Here is a 21966-nt window from a genome sequence, read left to right on the forward strand (position 1 = left end):
TACATATAAATTCAAATTTTTTACTTGATCTGGAACACATCTTTCACGTAAACATTAGTTCAATGGGAAATTGATATCTGATATACATCATTTTGTTACATTTGTACTTTGCATTTAGAAACATAACTACAATGTGTACCAGGGACTCTATTTATTTCTTCCATTGTGTAAGGAACTGAGTCCGAACCTTATTTTTTATTTTATTATTATTTCCGTTTTATTATTTTTTTGTTTGGGGTTTATGTTTATTTAGGACGAAGGTTCCCCACCACTCTCTTGTTAGTAATGAAAAATGAAGAAAAAACAACTCACGGAGAAATAAGCGCCATAGGAAACATCTTGCGCACTTGCGCTGCCCGGCGGAAGTAACAGTCCGCAGAAAAAAAATGGGGGGGAGTCCCCACAATCACTAGTAGAGAAATACTTGATAAACCGTCTTAAACATCCCAGAAAATTATGATAAATATTTTGTAAACGGTTTATAAGCTTTGTCGGAAACTTAAAGCTGCCAGAACAAAGTTAATGTTAGCAACTAAGTATGTAAATAAGAGGAGTAACCCAGCTCAAGTGTGACGTCACCTCACAGTATAAAACCCGTACGTTAACCGAAGAAGGAGAGGTGATTTCCAAACGAGGTGATTTCCAAATCGAGGCGACTGTGAGAGCGAGGTTAATTCGAAAGCGAAGTATTTTCTGATAGAAGTCCAGATTGATAATTGGACGATCCAAGGTGCTAAAGAGGAGTTCGATTGACGATTTGACGATATCGAAAGGATTGAGGAAATAGTTTCTTCGTATAGTGAGGTGACGGATAGACGTTTAATTAGTAAGAGATTTTGTTCATAGTTGCTAAGTATTTGATTTGTCGAATTTCAAAGGGGAATTACTATTAAGTTAAGCTAAGTTTATTGTCGGGTTGACTTGTTGATTTTCGTTAATAAATTTTGTTTGGAATTATTGATATTTGTACGTAGTACGTTCTAGTTGCTAATTAAATATATTTGAACTTTTGATTTGACTTGATATTTATCGTTGTTATTACTAATTTTTCGGTGCACGCTTAAAAGCCCAGGCCTGGCAAACTAATCTCGAATCCGCGTAAAGTACCCGTTAGGTCAACGGAAGTTTTACCGATCGTAATTATAGTCGGTTTCCTAAGATACTAAAAAAAATAGTACTTTACAATTGTATTACAATAATATGATGATCAATGAAAAATGAAATGATATTAACAGATAAACAAATTGATCAATCTAGATGTTATTAGAATATTTGGTATGGGTAAATTTACAATTTACAATTTTTCATTTATCATTGAATGTAATATTTGGTCTGCTGTGATAAATTGTTTTATTCCCATTATTGCTCCTTATCTATTAGAAAACAACACATATAATGTATCAAAATCATATATACATATATACATGTTATTTTCTAATACTATTTACAGTAGATAATGTAGTACAGCACTTGAATGTTTAATAATTTGTATATAAGTTTTTGATGTATTTTGTTTGTTATTTGAATATGTATAAATAAATTGTATGTGATATGCTGTATGTGTTTTGGTTACAATGATATTTTTATCAGCACCATTAGTGTTATAGCTTTTAAAATATATTTATTATAATTTTTGTTTATGACTTAAGTTTAGTTGCATTGGAGCTTTTAAATTTAAACCTATCTTAAGAAATGTTTTGCTATGATTTTGGTCTTTTTAAGTCATTTCAAGATAGATAATAATATTTGAAAGAATTTTGATTATATAACTATGTTTTACATTCATCCCAACAAAACAGTTTGAAGATATATTTAATGGTTGACAATTAGAATAATGTATTATATTCAGTTTTTTGTGATGAATCTATTAATGATTTCCAAATTATAGCTTTGGAGTTGGCATCGAAATGCAATTGTTGGTGCCACTTTTAGAATTCAATTTGACATCAGTTCTAAAATCAGAGAACTTAAGAATGATGTGGTGGTGGTTATTTAGTCAATGACAACTTTTCATTTGTAATTTTGAGCATATGTACAAATATTCTTGAATATTTTGGCAGAATTCTGCTTTCCTAGAACTTTCTGGATGGAGAAAAATGCTCTAATCGAATACTAAAATTTCTTTCTTTATCAATTTTTTCAAAATATTTAATTTTTTATAATAAAGTTGATTCACAGCCTACAATAAGAAACAGCCTAGTCAAATGGGGGAAATCCCATTGAAGAGTTGTGTCCAAACGAAAATATTTTCTCCCGCTAGATGGAGCCACACAACGGACCATAACAACACACACTGATTAAGTTATCCTAGCTACATGCTGTCATATGTTCGTAAAATAAAACAGTAATTCAAACAGGATATAGCAAATTATTGATTTTTTTTAATTAAGATTTTGCCCGGATTTCTGCAGAACAATCTAAAACAATAGACATGTTATCAATAATTATCTAGACGGTTAAATGCGATAATAATTAATGGGCTAGATGTACTGTACCTATTCTGGTCATATTAAAACAATTTTCAACTTTAAAAAATATTTTTATATCCTTACAATTTTTTAAAGCAATGAAACAGTAAAAATAATGCAAAAAACATGTTCTCTTTTACTTTATTACAATAATTTTTATTAATTTTAACATTTTATAAACAAAATTTAAATTTTTTAAAATATACAAAAATCACGAGTTTTCACCAGGCCTGTACAGTTGTGGCCACCCCATGTTTATAGAGGTGCCACTTTTATTATTTGACGTTTTGGGTCTATGATTCTCCCGAATATAAGTGTCGTTCACAGTTCTTATGTAGTTGGAAATGTAGGGTCTGATGAATTTTCTTAGAATTACATTACACAGTATATTTTGGTGTCCATCTTTACCACACATAAACAATGGATTTTTCTCCATCCAAGGAAGAATAATCTTACATAAATTATGCATCACAGCTGGTTGCTGAATTAAAAATGGTAAGCCTGCATGAATAGCCTTCTCCAGTTGCTGCAAAAACCCAATAAACTCTACTTTTGGATATAAGAGCCCGCCTAGATCATTTAAATTTATTATGCCCATGATAGGTGCAGGGGATTTCACTGATGCAAGTATGTCCAAACAGTCGGAACATTCAATTTTCTCTTCGGTGATACGTACTAAGTATCCAGCAATGTATGCCATTGTAGCAGATTGAATGTTTGGCTTTATAATATTGGAAGGTCTAATCTCTAGCTGTTTCAGTTGTGGCTCAATATGCTTAGTAACTTCCTTGATAGTATAGTTCTTATCCATGCATGCCTTTAAAAATAATAAATTATTATTATAATGATTACTTTATTAGGTATATTAAATTAAATTAAATTAGGTCTATTAAAGTAATTTATTAATCAAAATATAATACCTGATTTACAATAATGGACATGTCTTCATTAGGAGACATCCATTCCTCACAATCTAAGCTTTCTGCATTGCTTTCAAGGGATGCACTAATTAGTCCTGTTTTAAGAATTGTATGCAGTCCTTGCATTATGCTGCAGGCGTTTGTCTGGTCATTGAATCCAGACATGGACCGCAGTCCACTAAAAAGGTTCTCTATATCATCTGAATTGAATTTTCTGGTTAATATAAAATCAAAACCATTCTCCAACAAATACCTGATACACAGAACAGTGGATCTGGTTGTGAGACAAGCAGCTTCATAAGTTTGCTTACTGATAAATTGAACATTGGGACTGTCACAGCTATCTTTCCAGGACTGTAAATATCCCAAAAACTCACCATCCAACCAATTGAGCCTTTCATCATTAGCAGAAACAAACTGCATCACTGTTGCATTTCTGGAATGAATGTGGTGTTGAGTATTGCTGATATTGTGAATAGCAAACCATTTTTGCATCATTTCCAAATACTCAATTGTGCCCTCGGCCTCAACAAAGTTCAAGTTCCCAAACCTGTGTCCGTGCTTCTGTAAAAACTTCAGTGCAGCAATTACATTTTGGCTGCATATGTCCACTGCACGCTTAACCTTCATCTTATCAAAATTTGTTGGATAGACATGTTTAAAAGTTAAGCATCTTACTGGTTTAATAACATGATCTCTCTGTAGGTGAAACAAGTTTTGGAGAAATACACCACTAATATGTTTTCCATGATTCACCATTACCCTACTTGGAGAAAGAAGCAATGACCAGAAATTTTTTAATATATGACATGGATCATATGATAGGAATATTGAACGATTATTATCCATTGGATGTGGAATCTTTGGAATTGGAGGGTTAACAGCACTAAGTAATTCAAATAACTTAACATTTTTACTATGGCCATCAGCAACTATCCTGAGTACTTTTAGACCTGCTGTCTCCACTGAATGAATCACATCTAAAGTTAAAGTATAAAGTTCCTGACCTTTTAAATCATTGATAAAAAAATATGCAACAGGAATTCGAAAATTTTTTGATAATCCTGAAAACACAAAACACAGGAGACTATTTGCTGTGACATGTTCAAGTCCAAGTTGTTTTTCCAGGCCATTCATTTTTACTGTTCCCACTACTTCGTCTGCTTGCTTGTTATACTGTTGATTAGGTTTAATGGTCATTTCATCCAAAATAAGTGAACCTAATTTTTCCACTTGTGACAACTTTTTTGCCTCCTGAGTTAATCGTTGCTTAATTAGGGAACCCACACTAACCCCAGAAACAGAGCCTATATATCTTTTCAATGTTGATTTTGATGGTAATGATAAAAGTGGAGTTTTCCTAGCAAATGTATATGCCCTAGAAGACTTTTTGCTCCATAAGACACAGTATTTTACTGTGTTGTCACTCCAACGAGGCTTTTGTTTATTGTAAACAACCAGCTGTTCAAGTATGAAATCTGCTTTGCAGTTACCTAAAAGTACAATATAATTTTATTAGTCACTAACACAAATCTGCCAAAAAAGTTAAACAATCAATAGCAGATTACATAAAACCAATTTTGTGTTATAATGTACTATATTGATATAATAGGATATTAGGAATATTAATATGTTATCACATGAATTATTGTAACATACCTTGGGCACTGTCATTCTCTAAGCTTTCTATATGATATTTTTCAAGCTTTCCAGCTAACAATTTATTTTCTGCTTTCAATCTATGTTGTTCTTCATACAGGCGCTTGATAGTGTAATCTTGTCTCCTGCATTTCTGCTCCAAAGTTTTCAGTCTTCTCTTGTCAGAATTCAGTTTTAACATTGTATAACTTGTCCCTACAGAAACTTCTATACCAGATGCAGAACTAGATGGCCTTATGTCACAGTCTGAAAGTTCACATCTGGCTGTGGAACTAGAGAACCTGCTTTCATAGTCTAAAAAAACAGCTCCGTCCACAGGACTCATTAATGGAACTTGATCATGTACTTGTTGCTCAGATTGAACATGCTTTCGTTTGGTACCAGTACAAACTCCTTTCTTGGGACTAACCTTTTTTACTTCTCTTCTGGCTTCTTTACAAACAATCTGCTTATAGGATGGGTATTCAGGAAAAACGCTTGGGACGGCATTTCAAATCAATATTCTCTTTTTCAATCCTGGTTTATAATCTGATTCTAGAAAGTGCTTACTGCAGACAATTGACCAGTCACTTGGCTTCCAAAGTTTGGAACTGTTTTCATCTGTAAATTTTAAAAAGAGTTAGCTTATACAGTAAATCTATTAGTTATACCATCTATAAATCATTTGTATGCATAAATAGATAAATTGTACAAAAATTTAAAATGCAATTGTATATTGCAATTGCATTTTAAATTGCTAAATCTCATTGAAGTTAGGGGTTGTGCGAAAACCATACTTGTCCTCATTAAGGGGGAGTATATGTATTTAATTTTATTTGTATTTTAAAAAGCTGAAATTAAATGCTTTTCAAATACACCCATGTAGTTTTCAGCAATGTCTTTCTACCGTTTTTGAAATATCCGAGAAATTTGATAAAAGGAAGTAATATATAAATTTTCGAGGGTTGAAATTTTCCATGTGCTTTTTTAGGGAGGTTTTATAAAAGCCACAAAAGATCATAATGGGAAGGGGAAGTAAGATTTGAGAAATATGGGGACATGTGGTTTTTGCACGAACCCTTACAGCATATAATAAAATAATTGCAAAAGTGTAGCATCAATGGCAAGTAGCATAGATGTTATAAAATTATTCGTTTTTCCTACATTATTTAATTATGGAGTATTAAATAAATCTTACCTTTTCTACTGACAGCTTTTATCCATTTTAAACATAAACTCTTTTCTGCTGGATATTCGTGAAAACTTGTTCCATCTTTTTTTGATTTATTTGATGTACAAAACGACACAGAGCAATGAACCATTTTAAATCAAACTTTATAAAAATTTACCAATATCTTGATGTAAAATATTTTCAAAATTTTAATTTTTTAAATATATTATAACCCCGTCTTTACAACAGAATTAGCATTGATCACTTGATCGAATAGTCCGGTCATCAGCGCTCCTAGTGAGGACTATGTGCAAACCGCCTCAGGAATCGACACACGTGTTCAGAGCAAATGACTAGGCTGTTTCTTATTGTAGGCTGTGGTTGATTATATTAATTCTTTATTTTTTCATGTGAATTCCTTCTAATTGTTTTTTGAAAATTTCTAAAGTGAATTCAGCCATGTTTTTGAAGTCAAAAGTGTTTACTCATATCTTAATTGTTTAAATTCTGAATATATATTTTTGACTTCAAAAACAAGGCTTTAACTTTGTTATTAATTTAGATTTATGGAAGAGTGATCAAGTAACTATCTATTGAATATCATTTAAATGAAAAAAAATTGATTAAATATTTAAGCTTTATTTTACAAACCTAACTAAAGCTTACTTCAGTTATTAATCAATTTAATAATGGATTCCTGAACTTTTTTAAAAGCACAAACTAAGATATATATATGTTATATAAAATAAATTCAGAATTAAAAAATCTGAACTATATAATTAATTTACTTGTACTGTATTTGAAAATATAAAATATAAACCCCAAAACTTATATAACATGTTTCTTATTGTAACAGAATGGTTTTGAATCATTACGTCATTTATTGCCATCATTGAGTCAAAATCCAAATGCTAAAGTTAGTAAAGCAGCAATGCTTCAAAAAGGTAGGATAATGAATATGAAATTTAATATTAAATAAGAAATAGAATTAATTGATAAATTACTTGTATCTTTCTTAATCAAAATAATACATTTTTGTGTATTTAGATTCTATATACTGATGTAAAGATTTTATTAAGATATTTTACAACTACCTGTTTCAGCTGCAGAATATATTCGTGCATTAAAAGTAGAACGGCAGCAGCAGCAAGAAGAAGCAGAATTGCTGAGACAGAAGAGAGATAGTTTGAATGAATCAATCAGGTATACTTCTACATTCAAAGAACACCGGGATGAAATCAACATGTACCTGAATCTGTTACCAGTGTTGGTGAAATGATGGAAAATTTCATATCATCTGAAGAAAAACTAGAACTTTCAGCAGTGGGATAGTCAGGTATGGTGCTATCCCAAAGTAGTGGAGAATATACCTGGGAAATTTTTAAAGTATTTTTTTGCATGTTTTTTCTCATTACCATTTTGGAAAAAAGATTTTGTAAACAGTTATGTTTAGTAAAGAAAAGTCTTTTTTAATTGTTACATAATTCATTTTTTATGTGAATTTTTTTCGCGGTAGTTTTTGGCTAGTTTTTGGCAATACCCCCAAAAGAATTTAGTGGATATATACGTCTCTCACCACTGCCACATGATCGCCCTTGGCATATATATACGTCCCTCACTGCTGAGTGGTTAAGGTTCAAAAACATTTACAATATTTTTTCTGTCATTTCGCCAACACCGGTAACAGGTTCAGGTATGTGTCAATCAGGTATTTTTGAATAATAAATATTAAACTCATTTGGTTTTTAATGTGCAAATAATTTGATAATTAGAATATTTAATAGAAATTTGAAACATATTGGAAAAATTTCAGCTGTTTGTTATGCTTCTAATTTTACAATAAATATCACAATTTTACAATAAATTTTACACATAATTTTACAATAAATGTCTCTTCCCGATTATGAAGCAAATAGCGAGGCACAAAAACACCAGTTTAATATGCAAAAGGGCCCCCACAGTGTATAGGTTGATTAGAAATGACAAAGAAAGAATTGGTGTTAAAGAACAGGCGGGAGTATATGCAATTCCCTACAAAAATGACCAGTTGGGAATCGATAGGGATTACGTAGGTGTCACCAATAGAAACCTTGGAGTGAGGATAAAGGAGCATCGGTACGATGTCACAAAAAACAGGTGCACAACAGCGTTATCCAAAATGGCACAAGCAGATGGTTCAGTGGTAGAATGGGAAAATGCCAAAATTCTTGTAAAAGTACACTCGCCAACGCTGTCGTCCATAACTGAGAAATGTGAAATCTACAGAGCGAGTTTGGCTGGCAGATGTTTAAATTATAAGGATGCGACGGTGTTACCGTCATCCTGGAAATACATAGTAAGACGTAACACTCGTGATAATGAGTCTGCCGTCACTCAGTAGGCTTCTGGGTTAATGCAAAACGAATGGTTCCTTAAGATTGACGGCCAGTCACAGTATTTTATTTGTATTTTAATTTCATTTACATTTTTCGTGTTATTTTAATTTTTGTTATTTATTATTTAATTTCATTTACATTTTTCGTGTTATTTTAATTTTTGTTATTTATTATTTTGTACTATGCTTGTTCTATTGGTTTAATTTAAACGTATGTTCTATTTTGGTTTTATTTTGAATGTGTTCGATTTTGTATCGGAATCGAACAGCTTTAACCTGAAGATGGCCCATAAATTGGGCCGAAAACGTTAGTTTTAGCTAATAAATTGTTTGTTCTCAGCGATAAGGTGTATTGTATGTTTCTACAATAAATATCACATTGGCCTGGATATTAGTCAATGTATTTTCCCAGTTTTAAGGAGCAAAAAACTGTTCCCAACCTTTATTGAGCTTTAACTTATATTCCAGTCCAGTTGAAGTTTTCTTTATCATATTAAACAGAATAAGTTTAGTTTTGGTAACTTTTTAGTTTACTCTTAGGAGTCTCTACTAATTGGGCAATTGTAAAAAATTTAGGAAAGGTTGCTGAAAAATTTTTTCTATTGTAAAGTATAAATTTTATTGTAATTATAAGTTTGTATTTAATATTATGATTATATGTGTTTATATAAAAGCTTTATGAAAATGTTTTAGACAGTTATAAAAAAAGTGAAAACAATGGTTTTGTTTTCAATAACCATAAAACTACAAGTACACTTTCCTGAATAGATGTGAATTATGCAAGGAAGCGTACTTCCATTCATGATGTATATGCTGGATATCCTACTACCAGTCACAAAGCAGATTGTCATGATTTTGCCTTGTAGCCTTTATTAATTTTATTTTTGTTGATATTAACAGAAAAGAAGCAATAAGTTACAATTTGTCACTTGTAGGTGCACAATGCATATATTTCTATTTAAAACAATTTTCTGATTGATTAGATATGATTTAAATGCAATTTGTAAAATTTGTCAAGAATGCAATCAAAAATTCATTTATGCTGATTGATTTGTGGATATTTTTAAATACAAATTCAAAAAATTTTTCTTTAACTAAAGTAATTTTGAAAAGAAAGAAGTGTAATTGAATGAGACTAATTTTCATAATCAATTACACAGATAAAAGTGATAAAAATTTCACATATTCTTGTAAAAATTAGAATAATTATAAAATTATGAAATATTGTTAGTGAAAACACAATTATAAAGAACTTTAAAAAAATGTTGTTACCAACAATTTGGATAGAACAGAGGTGATCATGGAAGGCTGAAAACCATGATGGCAATGAAATAGGAAACAGGAATAGTTCTAATGAAGATGAACATGATAAAGTATTGTTTTAATGAGTTTCCAAGTTTTTTAATGCAAATTGCTAATTTTTTGTGTGCAAATAAAATTAATAATAAAAGGTCAATTTATATTTAGATCCTAATTTTTTCAAATGTAAGGATTCCAAAATTGAGAATTGATATATATTTGCAGTTGACCTATATTTGGACCAATATGGTATACTGTATTTATCTTCATCTTTTTTCCTCTGAAGATCATTGCACATGAAATGACAGATTGACAGATTAGTTTATTTAGTATTTTGTTTTTGTTTCATGAATTAGAATTAATTAAATTTTATTTTATAAAATTAAAGATAAACATAAAATATGAATCCATAACAGATAGATACATTATAGCTGTTTGACTTATGAAAATAAAACTAATTTTTAATTCTTTTAATTGATATAGGAAATTCATTGGATATTAAGTAGTTTTAATCATGTTTACAATCAGTTTTCAATTTTTGTCATATCTGTAATAAAGTCTTTTTAATGAACTTTGGAATTCCTTAAAACTTTGAATGAATAAACAGTTTTAAGAAAAAATGTTTTCAGTTTACAGTTCTGCTTATTCTTAAGTTGTTTGACAGGGAAAATATGTAAAGAATCATAGTTCTTATCTCTTATAAGATATGAAAACATTTAATCATTTGTATTTAATAAAACTTTGTTTTAAATTTTAAAAAGTAGTGACTATTTTGCTTACTCTGAATATTTTATATTTATTTCAGTTTGTATCAAAAGCAATTGCCTGCAACAGGTGCTCCTATTCCATGTCAAAAGACAAATAGGATGAGGGAATTATTTGATGATTATGTAAGGACACAGACATTACAGAATTGGAAATTCTGGATTGTATCCTTTCAAAATATGGATAGAAGTAACAAGTAATGTGAACAACAATATTAAAATTCACAAATTTTAATACTGTTTTTAAATTTTTGCTTAAAAAATTTATAAATATTAGTTATAAATATAAATATAAATATTTATAACTAATGTAACTTGAAAATTTATAAATGTTAATTTTATGAATTGTATAAATTTATACAATTTTCAAATTACTTTAATTATGAATATTTTTAAATACAACAATTTAAAATGTTTGAAAAATTGCAGACTTAATATTTAAGAAGAAATTTACCAATTAAAAAGCTTACATTTAATTTTTAACATGTAATGTGAAAATACTCTTAAAATCCCTAATTTTATAATAAATTACATCAAAAGATTTTAAGTTTTCCATACAGTAACTTTTTATGGCCAATATATATTGAATAGAAAAATAAAAGCAATTTATCCCATAAACTATATGAAATTAGATTTTCTTTTTGAATTGATCAAAATAAAATAAAATAAAATTACAATTCTGATTGGTTAATAAATAAATAATAATGATGATGTAATATTGAAAATAATTCTCCCTAGTTTTTTACTTTATGTTTTAAGATGCAAAAAAAAACTGCAAAACCTAACCTAATAATTGTTACATAGAGATTTTTTTTAATAAAAGCCTTAAAAGTTTTGTGAAAATTTGAACTTTTTATTTTCACAGATGTATTATAAATTATAGGACAAGACTTGGTATAATATTGATATACATGTCAGACTGAGTACTACATGATCAATATAGCCAATACAAGAGGGCAGCATCCCTATAGATTTGCATCAAAGAGCAGTCTCATTCTGTTACTTTTTTGTAACAGAATGATACTGTGCTTTAATGAAAATGACATTAACTTTAATCACTTTCATAGCCTTTAATCACTGAAGTAAAATAATTTGAATCAAAAATAGGAAATTAAGCTGTCATCTTTTATTTGTGAAATTAGAGAAGTGCTCCCTATTTGCTTCTGGCACCACCTGTGATTAGATCTGCAGGAAACCATCTGGCATTGCATGATTTTCCACACACGAGTGGTCCTGTATGGGGATTAATGTGGATGGACAGAGTGAGCTGAATTGACAGAGGAGGGAAGTAACAGAGACAGGAAACCCCAGAAATGATGCACTTAATGATTACTTTTATTCTAAAACAAAACTATGTTTATTTAATTAAGAAATAAGAAATATATATGGATTACAAGTATACATGAAAATAATTAAACTCAAGAAAATTGTTTCTAAACCTTACAGATGCATAATAACAACATAGGTACACCATTGATTAATTAGCCTTATCTATGCTATAACTATCTCCGTGCAAGAGAGTGTTTACAATAAATCTCGAGTAGGTATTTACCTCTTTGATGGGCAGGATCTTCTGAAAGAGATCTTCTGACAGTCCTTATGGAAAATGGTCACCATTCTAATGGTGAGAAAACCTTCACAATTTGAGTGACAAATGATCAGATGACTGGCTGGGACAATGACTGAATCGTCCTGCTAACAGGAACTGGGTGATGAACTAGACTACTTCATTGGGTGGTTTGAACTGAATGACTAACTGGGCCACCAACAGGAACTGGAAGACCTCTATGACTTTTGAATGGTCTCTTTATACCTTTTGGTTCATCTCTTTAGTTAGAACATGTCCAAAAAAGGCAGTATTGGATGGAACAACAAATCATCATCTAATTCTAATTTCTCTCTTTACTTCTCTGTATGAGATGTCTTTTCAGTAAGTGTTATCTTTGTTGGGATCTGTTATTTCCTTTCTAAAATTTACTCGTTTGTTAACAGTTTATTTTAACAAAGTAAAAAAAAAAAAAAAAATACCATTCTTCTTATAAAAGTTGAAGTCCAGGGTCTCACATATTGATATTAATAAAAATATTTTATATTATTTAACATTATTATTAAATATTATTTTAGAATAAATAAAATTTTATAGTCTAGAAGAAAAAATTGATCCAGAACAGGACTCAAAGATGATAGCCTAACTGACTAACTTTAGTTCAAATTACTTTGCTTCAATGATAGAATGTAGCCTAATTATAGCTTGCATAAAGTTTGGCTGTTTTGTATTTATTTATTAAGATTCAAGCTTGATTAGTAATATATACACCATTTTAAATTTTATTTAACTTTATTGTATTAAAAGTATAGAAATAAAATTATGCTTATGTTTTAGTTCTATTAATTTTTATTTTAGATATTATGGTGATTAAGTAAAGATAGAAGTTTTTCTAATGTACTAATATGAAAATTTTTAATTATTTTTTATGTTATAAAATCTTTAACCATTTCTTAGTTTAGTTTATTGATGGAGCCATTGCTTGAAGCTTACAATGATACCGTTTCAACTGGTAGTATAAATGAATTATGTGAATCTGTGTTAGAATGGGTAAATCACCATTGTTCACTTATCACATTAAGGCCAGGTAATATTTTAATATATCATAAATTTTTTTAAATTTTATTTCTATTAATAAATATTCAGCATTGAAAAAATTACCCTATACAAAATGCATGAGCCTGCTGGGGCAACAATTAGTAAAAAATGATAGATGTACTGTACATGTAGGTATAAGTTTATTTAATTATCAGGCTATCACAACCAAAGGAAGAGGTTAAATCAAAAAAAAATCATTAATTTCAATAGGAAGTTATATCCTCATTCAATGTTTTAACTTGTTAGGTGCACAGGCACAGTAATTAGAAGGACTTCAAAATTGAACTGACAAAAAAATTATCAAATATACTGTAGTAATATTTTCATTTATATGTACAGTACTGTACATGTGAATTACCTTGTCAAAATTATTTGTAAACAATTGTTTTACCATATTATTACTATTATGTTGGGTTAAGTGAGATATACTCGGTTAACACCGGTGGCTGTGTACTATGCCGGACCAAAGTCAAGGCATAGTAACCAAAACAGAAATTAAAGAAGTGTATCAGTGTGTGTGTCTGTATTCAGGAATTTTCTCACAATATGCCATGTATTCAATATAGTGGCCTTCTGTAGTGTGATGTATGAGTTTCTATTCAATTGTAATGTGCCCACGGTTTTGGTAATGTGTGTGTGGTATGACACCTGTAGAGGAGAGATCAACAGGTACAGTACAATAAGCACCCTATCCATCCTCCACAGATGCCTTATTTCCTGGGTGAGTTCTGTGTACTTGCTAATTTTTTCAGTGCATGTGTTTTGTATATTGTGAGTGTTTGGAATGGATATGTCTATAATGTATGTGACTTTATTGTGTTTGTCAATGAGTGTGATGTCTGGTCTGTTGTGGTAAATTGTTTTATCTGTGATTATGGCTCTGTCGTAGTACATTTTGTGCGTGTTGTTTTCCAATACTGTCTGTGGAATGTATTTGTAGTATGGTTCGTGGATGTCTACTAATTTGTGTTTCTTTGCAAGCTCTTGGTGTATTATATTTGCTACTTGATTATGTCTGTGTAAATAATCTGTCTGTGCCAAGAGCTTGCAGCCAGAGGTGATGTGTTGTATAGTTTCTGGCATAATGTGACATTTTCTGCATGTGTCATTTGTGAGTGTTGCATCTTTGAGTATGTGTTTTCTGTAGTTTTTAGTATTTATGGCGTGATCCTGTATGGCAATTATGAATCCTTCCATCTCCCCAAAGAGGCATCCCCAAGCTAACCAGTAGTTTGACGCAGTTTTGTCAACAAAATCCAGGGCCAGGTTGTAAGGATGCCTGCCATGGAGTGCCTTTCGAGCCCACGATTGCTTAATGGTGTCTATGCTTTTTATATGTTGTGTTGTGTCCGTATGATGTGAGTGTAAGTTTAATGGTGTGTTATTTAAATCTGCTAGAGTCAGTGCTTTATGTAATTGTGATGTTTCTTGTTTTTTGTAGAAAAACTCTCACAGTGACTGTATTTATTTGTAGTGAAGGTTAACTATGTCAATCAGGCCACGTCCGCCATCTTTACGTGGAAGGGTTAATCTTTCTGTGGCGGATTTAGGATGATGTTGTTTATGCTTAGTAAGTGTTGTTCTTGTTTTCCTTTGGAGTTGCTCGAGATCTGTGTGAGTCCAATGTATAACTCCAAAAGAATAAGTAAGTACTGGAATGACATACGTGTTTATTGCTTTAACTGTATGTTTTGCATTTAACTGTGTTCTGAGAATAGCATTTAACTTACTTTGGTATTCTTTAATTAATCTTTGCTTTATTTGTGTATGTTCTGTTAGTTTGGCCTGTTGGAATCCTAAATACTTGTAGAACTCACCTTCTTCCATGGATTCAATAACATTTCCATTTCCAAGTGCAAAATCTTCTTTCTTCAGGATTCCTTTTTCTATGTGAACTGTTTTGCATTTATCTAGGCCAAATTCCATTTGTATGTCCTTGGTGTATGAATGTGTGATTTGTAGGAGTTGATGAAGTTGTTTTTGTGTGGATGCATAAAGTTTTATGTCATCCATGTACATGAGATGTGACAGTGTAAACTGTGTTGTTTTTTCATTCCTGATATTGTAACCATATTGTGTGTTGATAAACATGTTGGATAATGGGTTCAGGGCTAAGCAGAACTACAGAGGACTCAAGGAATCTCCTTGAAAAATTCCTCGTCTAATAAAAATTTGGTTTGTTTGTATGGAAGTGTTACTAACCCTGAGATGTAGTGTTGTTCTCCAGTGCTGCATAGTGTTTTGAAAGAATGCAATGAGTGATGGATGTATTTTGTACATGTGTAGAATATGTAGCAGCCAACTGTGTGGAACACTGTCGAATGCTTTTCTGTAGTCTATATATGCCATGTGTATGTTTCTGTGTTGTTTGTGTGCTTGCCGTAGAATGACCGAATCTATGAGTAACTGTTCTTTGCATCCCTTGTGATTTCTACGGCAACCTTTTTGTTGTTCCGTTAGAATGTCGTGTTCTTCAACATGTTTGTATATTTTGTTTGCAATACAGGATGTCAATAATTTGTAGAGTGTTGGAAGACATGTAATTGGTCTGTATTGTGTGGGGTCTGTGGTATTGTTGTTTTTAGGTTTCATGTAGGTGATGCCCTGAGTAAGAAAATTTGGCATGTTTTGTGGATTGATGATGATGTGTGTTAGGTGTTTAGCTAGTTCCTGGTGCAGTGATGTAAACTTTTTGTACCAGAAATTGTGAATGTTGTCTACACCAGGTGTCTTCCAGTTGTGTGTTCTGTTAACAGTGTATTGAAAATCATGTATGCTTATTTCAGCACAGGACATAGTTGGTATGTTGTGCAAGTTTCTGTTTTCCTCTTCGATGCAGCCTGCTTCAGCATTGTGCGTGACAGCACTGGACCAAAGAGAAGACCAATATGTTGTGAGTTGTTCTTCTGTTGGTGTGCCACTGTGCTGTGTATCAGTGTTTGCTTTGTTATTAATTTGTCTGTAAAAGAATTTTTCATTGTTTGTAAATAGTTTATTTTGTTGTATTCGTAGTGTATGTACATGTTTTGTATCATTTGAGTCTACGTGCTTTGGCAGCAAGTTTTTGTTTTAGTGTATCAATGTATTCTGTAATGCATGTGTTGTGATGTTCATGTTTTGTGTGTGTTTTGATTTTCTTGAAAGTGTTTTTGAGCTGTTTCCTTAATTTGGGTGTTATGTTGTTTTTAGTGTATTGTGTCAGCCTGCCTAATTGCTGTCTAATGTCATTTATTTGTGTTTCTATTCTTCTCTGCCAGGCAGGCTTGTGATAGAATTGTGTTTTTTGTGTATTTGTCTGTGATTGTACTTTCAGTCCATGGTGTGTCACTACTGTGACTGCTCCAGCATAAACTAATGTATGAATGTCTGCGAGTGTAGAAATTGAATGAATGTAGTATGGTAGTAAGTGAGTGTTTACATAATTTAGTGTTTTTCCTACTTCCTTTGACATGTTAATTTTTGGTATTCGTGGTCGTTGTGTGGGATCTGTGCCTGTATATTTAGTGAGTGTTTCCTGAAATATAAGTGAGAGCGTATTAACTAAATACATGTCTATGTTATCAGTGATGGATGAGGAAGTGTGTGTAGTATCATTAGTGGTAATTGTTGTATGTGTGTTATTATCAATGCTTGTTGCTGGATTATCCGCTGGATTGTTGCTGACAGGTTACATGATCTTCATTAATGTTAGATGTTTCTGTCTGTCGATGTATTTGATCAGCAACCTGTTGTTTGTGGAATAAGGTTGTTGTGTATAATTGTTCTTTTTTGATCAACAACTCCAACAACCATCACCTTGTTCGGTGGCAGTGAGATGAGGATACTGTTGTGTGAATCTATAGTGTAGTTGTTGTCTGTAGGTTGTCATGTTTGTTTTGAGTTTTGTGATGGTGTAGTAAGTACGGATGATAAACTCATTCATTTCTAATGTCCATTTCATCCGTTGGCGTGGTTTTCCAGCCTTTGTGGTCTGTGGATGCATTGCCAAGAAACACCAAGGCTGGGTTGGTTCCTCACATGTGTTGAGGGCTTTGCAGTAGCCATGCTTGGGCCGGTGCTGCTATCGCCACCGGTAACTAAGGGAGACTGTGGCCTATTTTTCGAACGTGAGCCTCTGCCTAACCCACGAACGTGGACCTTGTTAACCTGGGCGACGTCTGAGCTGGTATTAGACTTTGATCTAGTTATTACCATAATAAATATCACCACAGAATGTGGGTGTGGTCACTCTTAGCTTCATTGACTCTAGTCTTCTCCCCATAGACCTTACTGGCATGGGTGTCCCTACCAGGAGCTTGTGCTCCAGCCTGCATTGCCTTATGGATCAGTAAAATTACTGGGCTCTTCCACCACGACCAGGTGATGACCACAGGAGAGTCATTATCATCATCCTCAGAAATTAAGGGATCTAAAATAAAACCTTACAAAGGGCAGATGAAAAGCTAGTTACAACACTGCCCCTGTTCTTTATAATAAAAGTTGCAACACCATAGGCATATTGCTATACAGTTCATGAATAATGTTTTGAAGAATTTCACACCAAGTAGTTTACACTTCCTCAGAATTCATTCAGATTCTGGGCAGGCTGGCTATTGAGTTACACTTGTTTTCTGATCAAATCCCTCAAACATGGTATTGGGATAGATGTGAAGAGCTTACTGGCTATGGAAACAGGTCAACACTGTATAGACTATTTAAGATATTGCTAACAATATGCAAGCACTAGGCTGTTGAAAACAGTGTTCTGCATGCCTCTAAGGAAGGCCTCAAATAAAACTGGACAGATAATCTTATCAATGTTTTTGTAATGGATATGAGAAGTAATTGGCTATTACATGAAATTGCCTCCCATATCATTATTCCTGATTGGCAGACAGTAGGCTGATTTCAAATAAAAGGTGACTTGTTCCTCAGGCTAGGTTTATGCCACAATCAGATAAGTCAATCATCTGCACTTATCTAAGCAAAATGACTTTTTGTAAAGGTTGACAAAAAGTATCTTTGCCTCTATCACAGCTGTAATCACAACCACAAATCAAGAGTTTGAAGTTAATCAATTGCCATTCATTTTACTTTTATATACTGAACATTTATTAATTCTAACTGTTTATCTTTTGTTGTGAATACAACCATTTACAATTCAAATTGTGATTTGGATATCCATCAAAGCTGATACCTACTGTCAAATGCTTGCTGCAGTGTTTTGTGGTGCCAAATGGGCTTGTTGAAGAATGAGTGTTAACTCATTTTAACAAACAGCGTCATTGACTGAGTGCCACCTGTAGGAATCTTTAATGAGCCATTGTTGCCAACCATGTCACATTGCAGCACATGCATCCTGATGAACATATTTTGCAATAGGAATTGAATGTTCTGTTTTACAGAGTTCTATAACTCTCTCTCTTTCAAGGTTATTCAGATGCTGATAAATCTGTTTACAAAATACACAATACATTGTTTTTTTTTCTTTCACAAGTAATGTGGAAACATGTAAAAGGTGGTTTCAGATCAAAATTATTGTCAAAATACCAGCAATGTCTTATGTTCTCTCCTTCTAGTTTTACTTTTTACTCCTACTGCTTGCACAAGATGCTGCGAGTTAGAACTGTTTCCAGATATTATCTATGCCATTTGCATGCATCTACACCCAGGTGGGACCAACAGGTTCTTTCTGGGTGGAGCAATTTCAATGTTGATTAGTGTAATTTCTAGCTTCTTTTTTTTCGAAACACAACAATTAAAACTAAATTGAATATAATTGAGTTTAATTGTAAATTAAAACACAAATTATGACTTGTCATTGGCATGATGACACACCTACAGATAATTTTTTTTATATGAATTAATGTTTCTAGCATAGATCATTGTCAGGCTTAATCATAATATAAAAATAATATGATGGCCTATAAAATAAGTTTCAGATTATTAATTAGACTTAAAATAGCCTGATCAAAAATTTTGCAGATTGTTTGGTAACAGACTCTTCAAACCTGTTATTGGTGCATTCTCCTACTTGTACACAACTGCAACCAACTTAAATATCTCCTTACTAATGTTTTTGAACCACAACGACAGTTCTTCCTCAGGTAATTTTTGAATCTAATGCACCAGTAATAGGTTTGAAGAGTTTGTTACTATTCTCTGGTGTTGAGATAACAAAGTATAGATTGTTTGGTAAGCTGAAAACATTAATTCATATAAGAAATTTATTTGTTGGATTAGTGCAAAAAAGCTATTATTATTATTATTTTAATTAACTTATCAAGTGTACCAATCAGCCAAAACATTATGACCACCTCTTGTCAATGCAAGTGCTGTTCTTATAGACACCAGGGACATATAGCAACACATGTTGAGGTCATTAGACAAGTAGATGAGAAATGACTGCACAAGCAGTTGCACAATGTACAAATGGGTAAAGCAGCAAATTCCTCTGACTTCAACAAAGACCAAATTGTGATGATCAGTTGCTTTGATGTTAGCATCTCTGACTCAGCAAAGCTCTTGGACTGTTTGCACTCATCAGCAATAATTATCTAATCAAAGATGGTCCAAACATGGCAAAGCAATGTATCATTGAGTTGGTCACACCACATTGATGAAAGAGGTTGGTGTCTCATCTTGTATGAAGAAAAAATAGGCTACTGTGATACAGATCTTTCACAGTTTCAATAACTGATAACAGCATTAGTGTGTTGGAACACACTGTTCATCAAATATTTCTGAATATGGGTCTATGGAGTCACAGACCTTGTCTTGCTTTTCTGCTAATAATATTCATCATTGACAGCACTTGTAATGGGCATATCAGCATCAAAATTGAACTGTTTAGGAATGGGAAAAGGATGCTTGGTCTGAGTCATGGTTCATAAATCCATTGACAAATTTAATTGTGTATTTAAAGTTTGTGTTAGAGAAATGAGCTTATGATGCATCCCCTCAACCATGTAATTTGTACTGAAGGCTCTTTTGGTGATATTTCAGTTTCAGCTTTCACTCAACACTTACCAAAATCTTATAGAATCTATACATTATCAGATTCAGGCTGTTTTGGCAACAAGAAGATCAACATTTTATTAAGTATGTGGTTGTAATGTTTTGGCTGTTCAGTATATGTATTATATTTTAGTATTTAGCACTAAAGAATTTTTTCTATTCATTTGAATTTTGTTTGTAGATAAAACTTAAATTGTAACAAAACTCTGAAAAATTTTCTAATTCCAAAAAAATTGTGGTTTTACCAGATCAGCTGAATATTAAACTAACTTCATTTAAAAAATTTGAAGTATAGTAATCATGTTATAAAATTTTAAAAAATATATAAATTTAAAAATAGCTTATCCTTCAGCCATTAGATGAACTTTTCAGTCATTATATGACAACATGATGATAAATTTATCTGTCAAAACTCTTAATTAAATGATTTTTTTACCTTCAAATTGCATTATATGCATGTATGAACAATTAATAGCCAGTAGTGTTTGATAGAGTTCAGTTAGATAGGTTTGAGTATCATAATAAAATTTACATAAATTTTAAGTTCAAATAATGTTCTGATTTGATGATTGAATAAATAGTAATTTGTAAGAATTTTTGAAACATTACTAAAAATTCATTAATCCAAAGTGAACAGAATAGATCAGAAGTGAGGAATCTTTAATAAATCATTGTACTCATTAGACAACAGCTAAGTTATATGGAAGTGTTTCTACTTTCAAGTGATGTCATAAATTTAATTGCTTTTTTCATAAAATAGGAACTGCTTATACACTCAGAAATCATCTTGATAAACTTTGTTTAATATAATAATCATTTATTCTGAATGTGTATCCTTTGCTTGTTAGATATTTTTGAAAAATATATAAAATGTAAATTTAATAGATTAATTATTCATCTCTCTTCAATTTATATTCAAATCATTTTGCAGTCTAAACTATTTTTTTAAAAAAATATTTTCAAAAATGAGCCAACAAATTTTATTAAAATATAAGGGCATTTTTTTCAATTTGATTATACTTATCAATAAACATTTTGAAATATTATTAATTTTTTAAAAATAAAATGTTAATTTTATTGGAAATTTTGCAAATTACGTTATTTACAATAGATTGTAAAATATATAAATATATTTTAGGTGTTTTAAATTCTCTGCGTAACCTTGGCACAACCACCAACATTCTCACAGATCCGACACGTTTGCCCGAAGAAGCGACAAGAGCCGTGGCAAAGAAGGAGACCAACCTACACTGATTTATTGCAATATAAAACTTGTGGCATTTGCTTTATACTTTATAAAGAATTTTAACAATGCAATAGGGGAGAGCAGGAATGTTTTGATTTGCTTTATGGTTTATAAGTAATCAGAAATAAACATTTGTAAGCATTTATTTCAAAGAAGAAACTTTAAACTATAAGCACAAGCATGATTTTTGTCTATGCAAATTTATTCCTTAAAGGTATATTTAAATTGAGTAGAAAGGAAAAAGGGAACAAAATATTGTGAATTCTTGAGTTATTTGTTACAGATTATATAGAAATGAGTGAATAAATGATAATCTTCTGAATCATTGTGTGTATAGTAAACATACATACATGTATACAAGAAAGATATCAGCCGTACACGAAGTGTTTATGAGAATTTTTTTCTATCAAAATTTTTAACAAGCATCACCAACTGCTCAGTATAAT

The 21966-nt window shown here is 31.5% G+C and overlaps 1 protein-coding gene across 1 annotated transcript in view; it reads left to right on the top strand.

Moving 5' to 3' along the window:
- Nucleotides 1-21966, top strand: part of Mondo (MLX interacting protein mondo) — a 105356-nt gene extending 83390 nt beyond the window's left edge. The window contains exons 14-18 of the mRNA XM_067278020.1: nt 7054-7141; nt 7301-7400; nt 10676-10799; nt 13138-13267; nt 21413-21966. Of these exons, the coding sequence (XP_067134121.1) occupies nt 7054-7141; nt 7301-7400; nt 10676-10799; nt 13138-13267; nt 21413-21528 (558 nt within the window). The 3' untranslated portion in view covers nt 21529-21966. The remainder of the gene's footprint in view (nt 1-7053; nt 7142-7300; nt 7401-10675; nt 10800-13137; nt 13268-21412) is intronic.

The sequence above is a fragment of the Centruroides vittatus genome, unplaced genomic scaffold, assembly GCF_030686945.1.
Source record: "Centruroides vittatus isolate TY-2023 unplaced genomic scaffold, ASM3068694v2 contig_1168, whole genome shotgun sequence".
NCBI lineage: Eukaryota > Metazoa > Arthropoda > Arachnida > Scorpiones > Buthidae > Centruroides > Centruroides vittatus.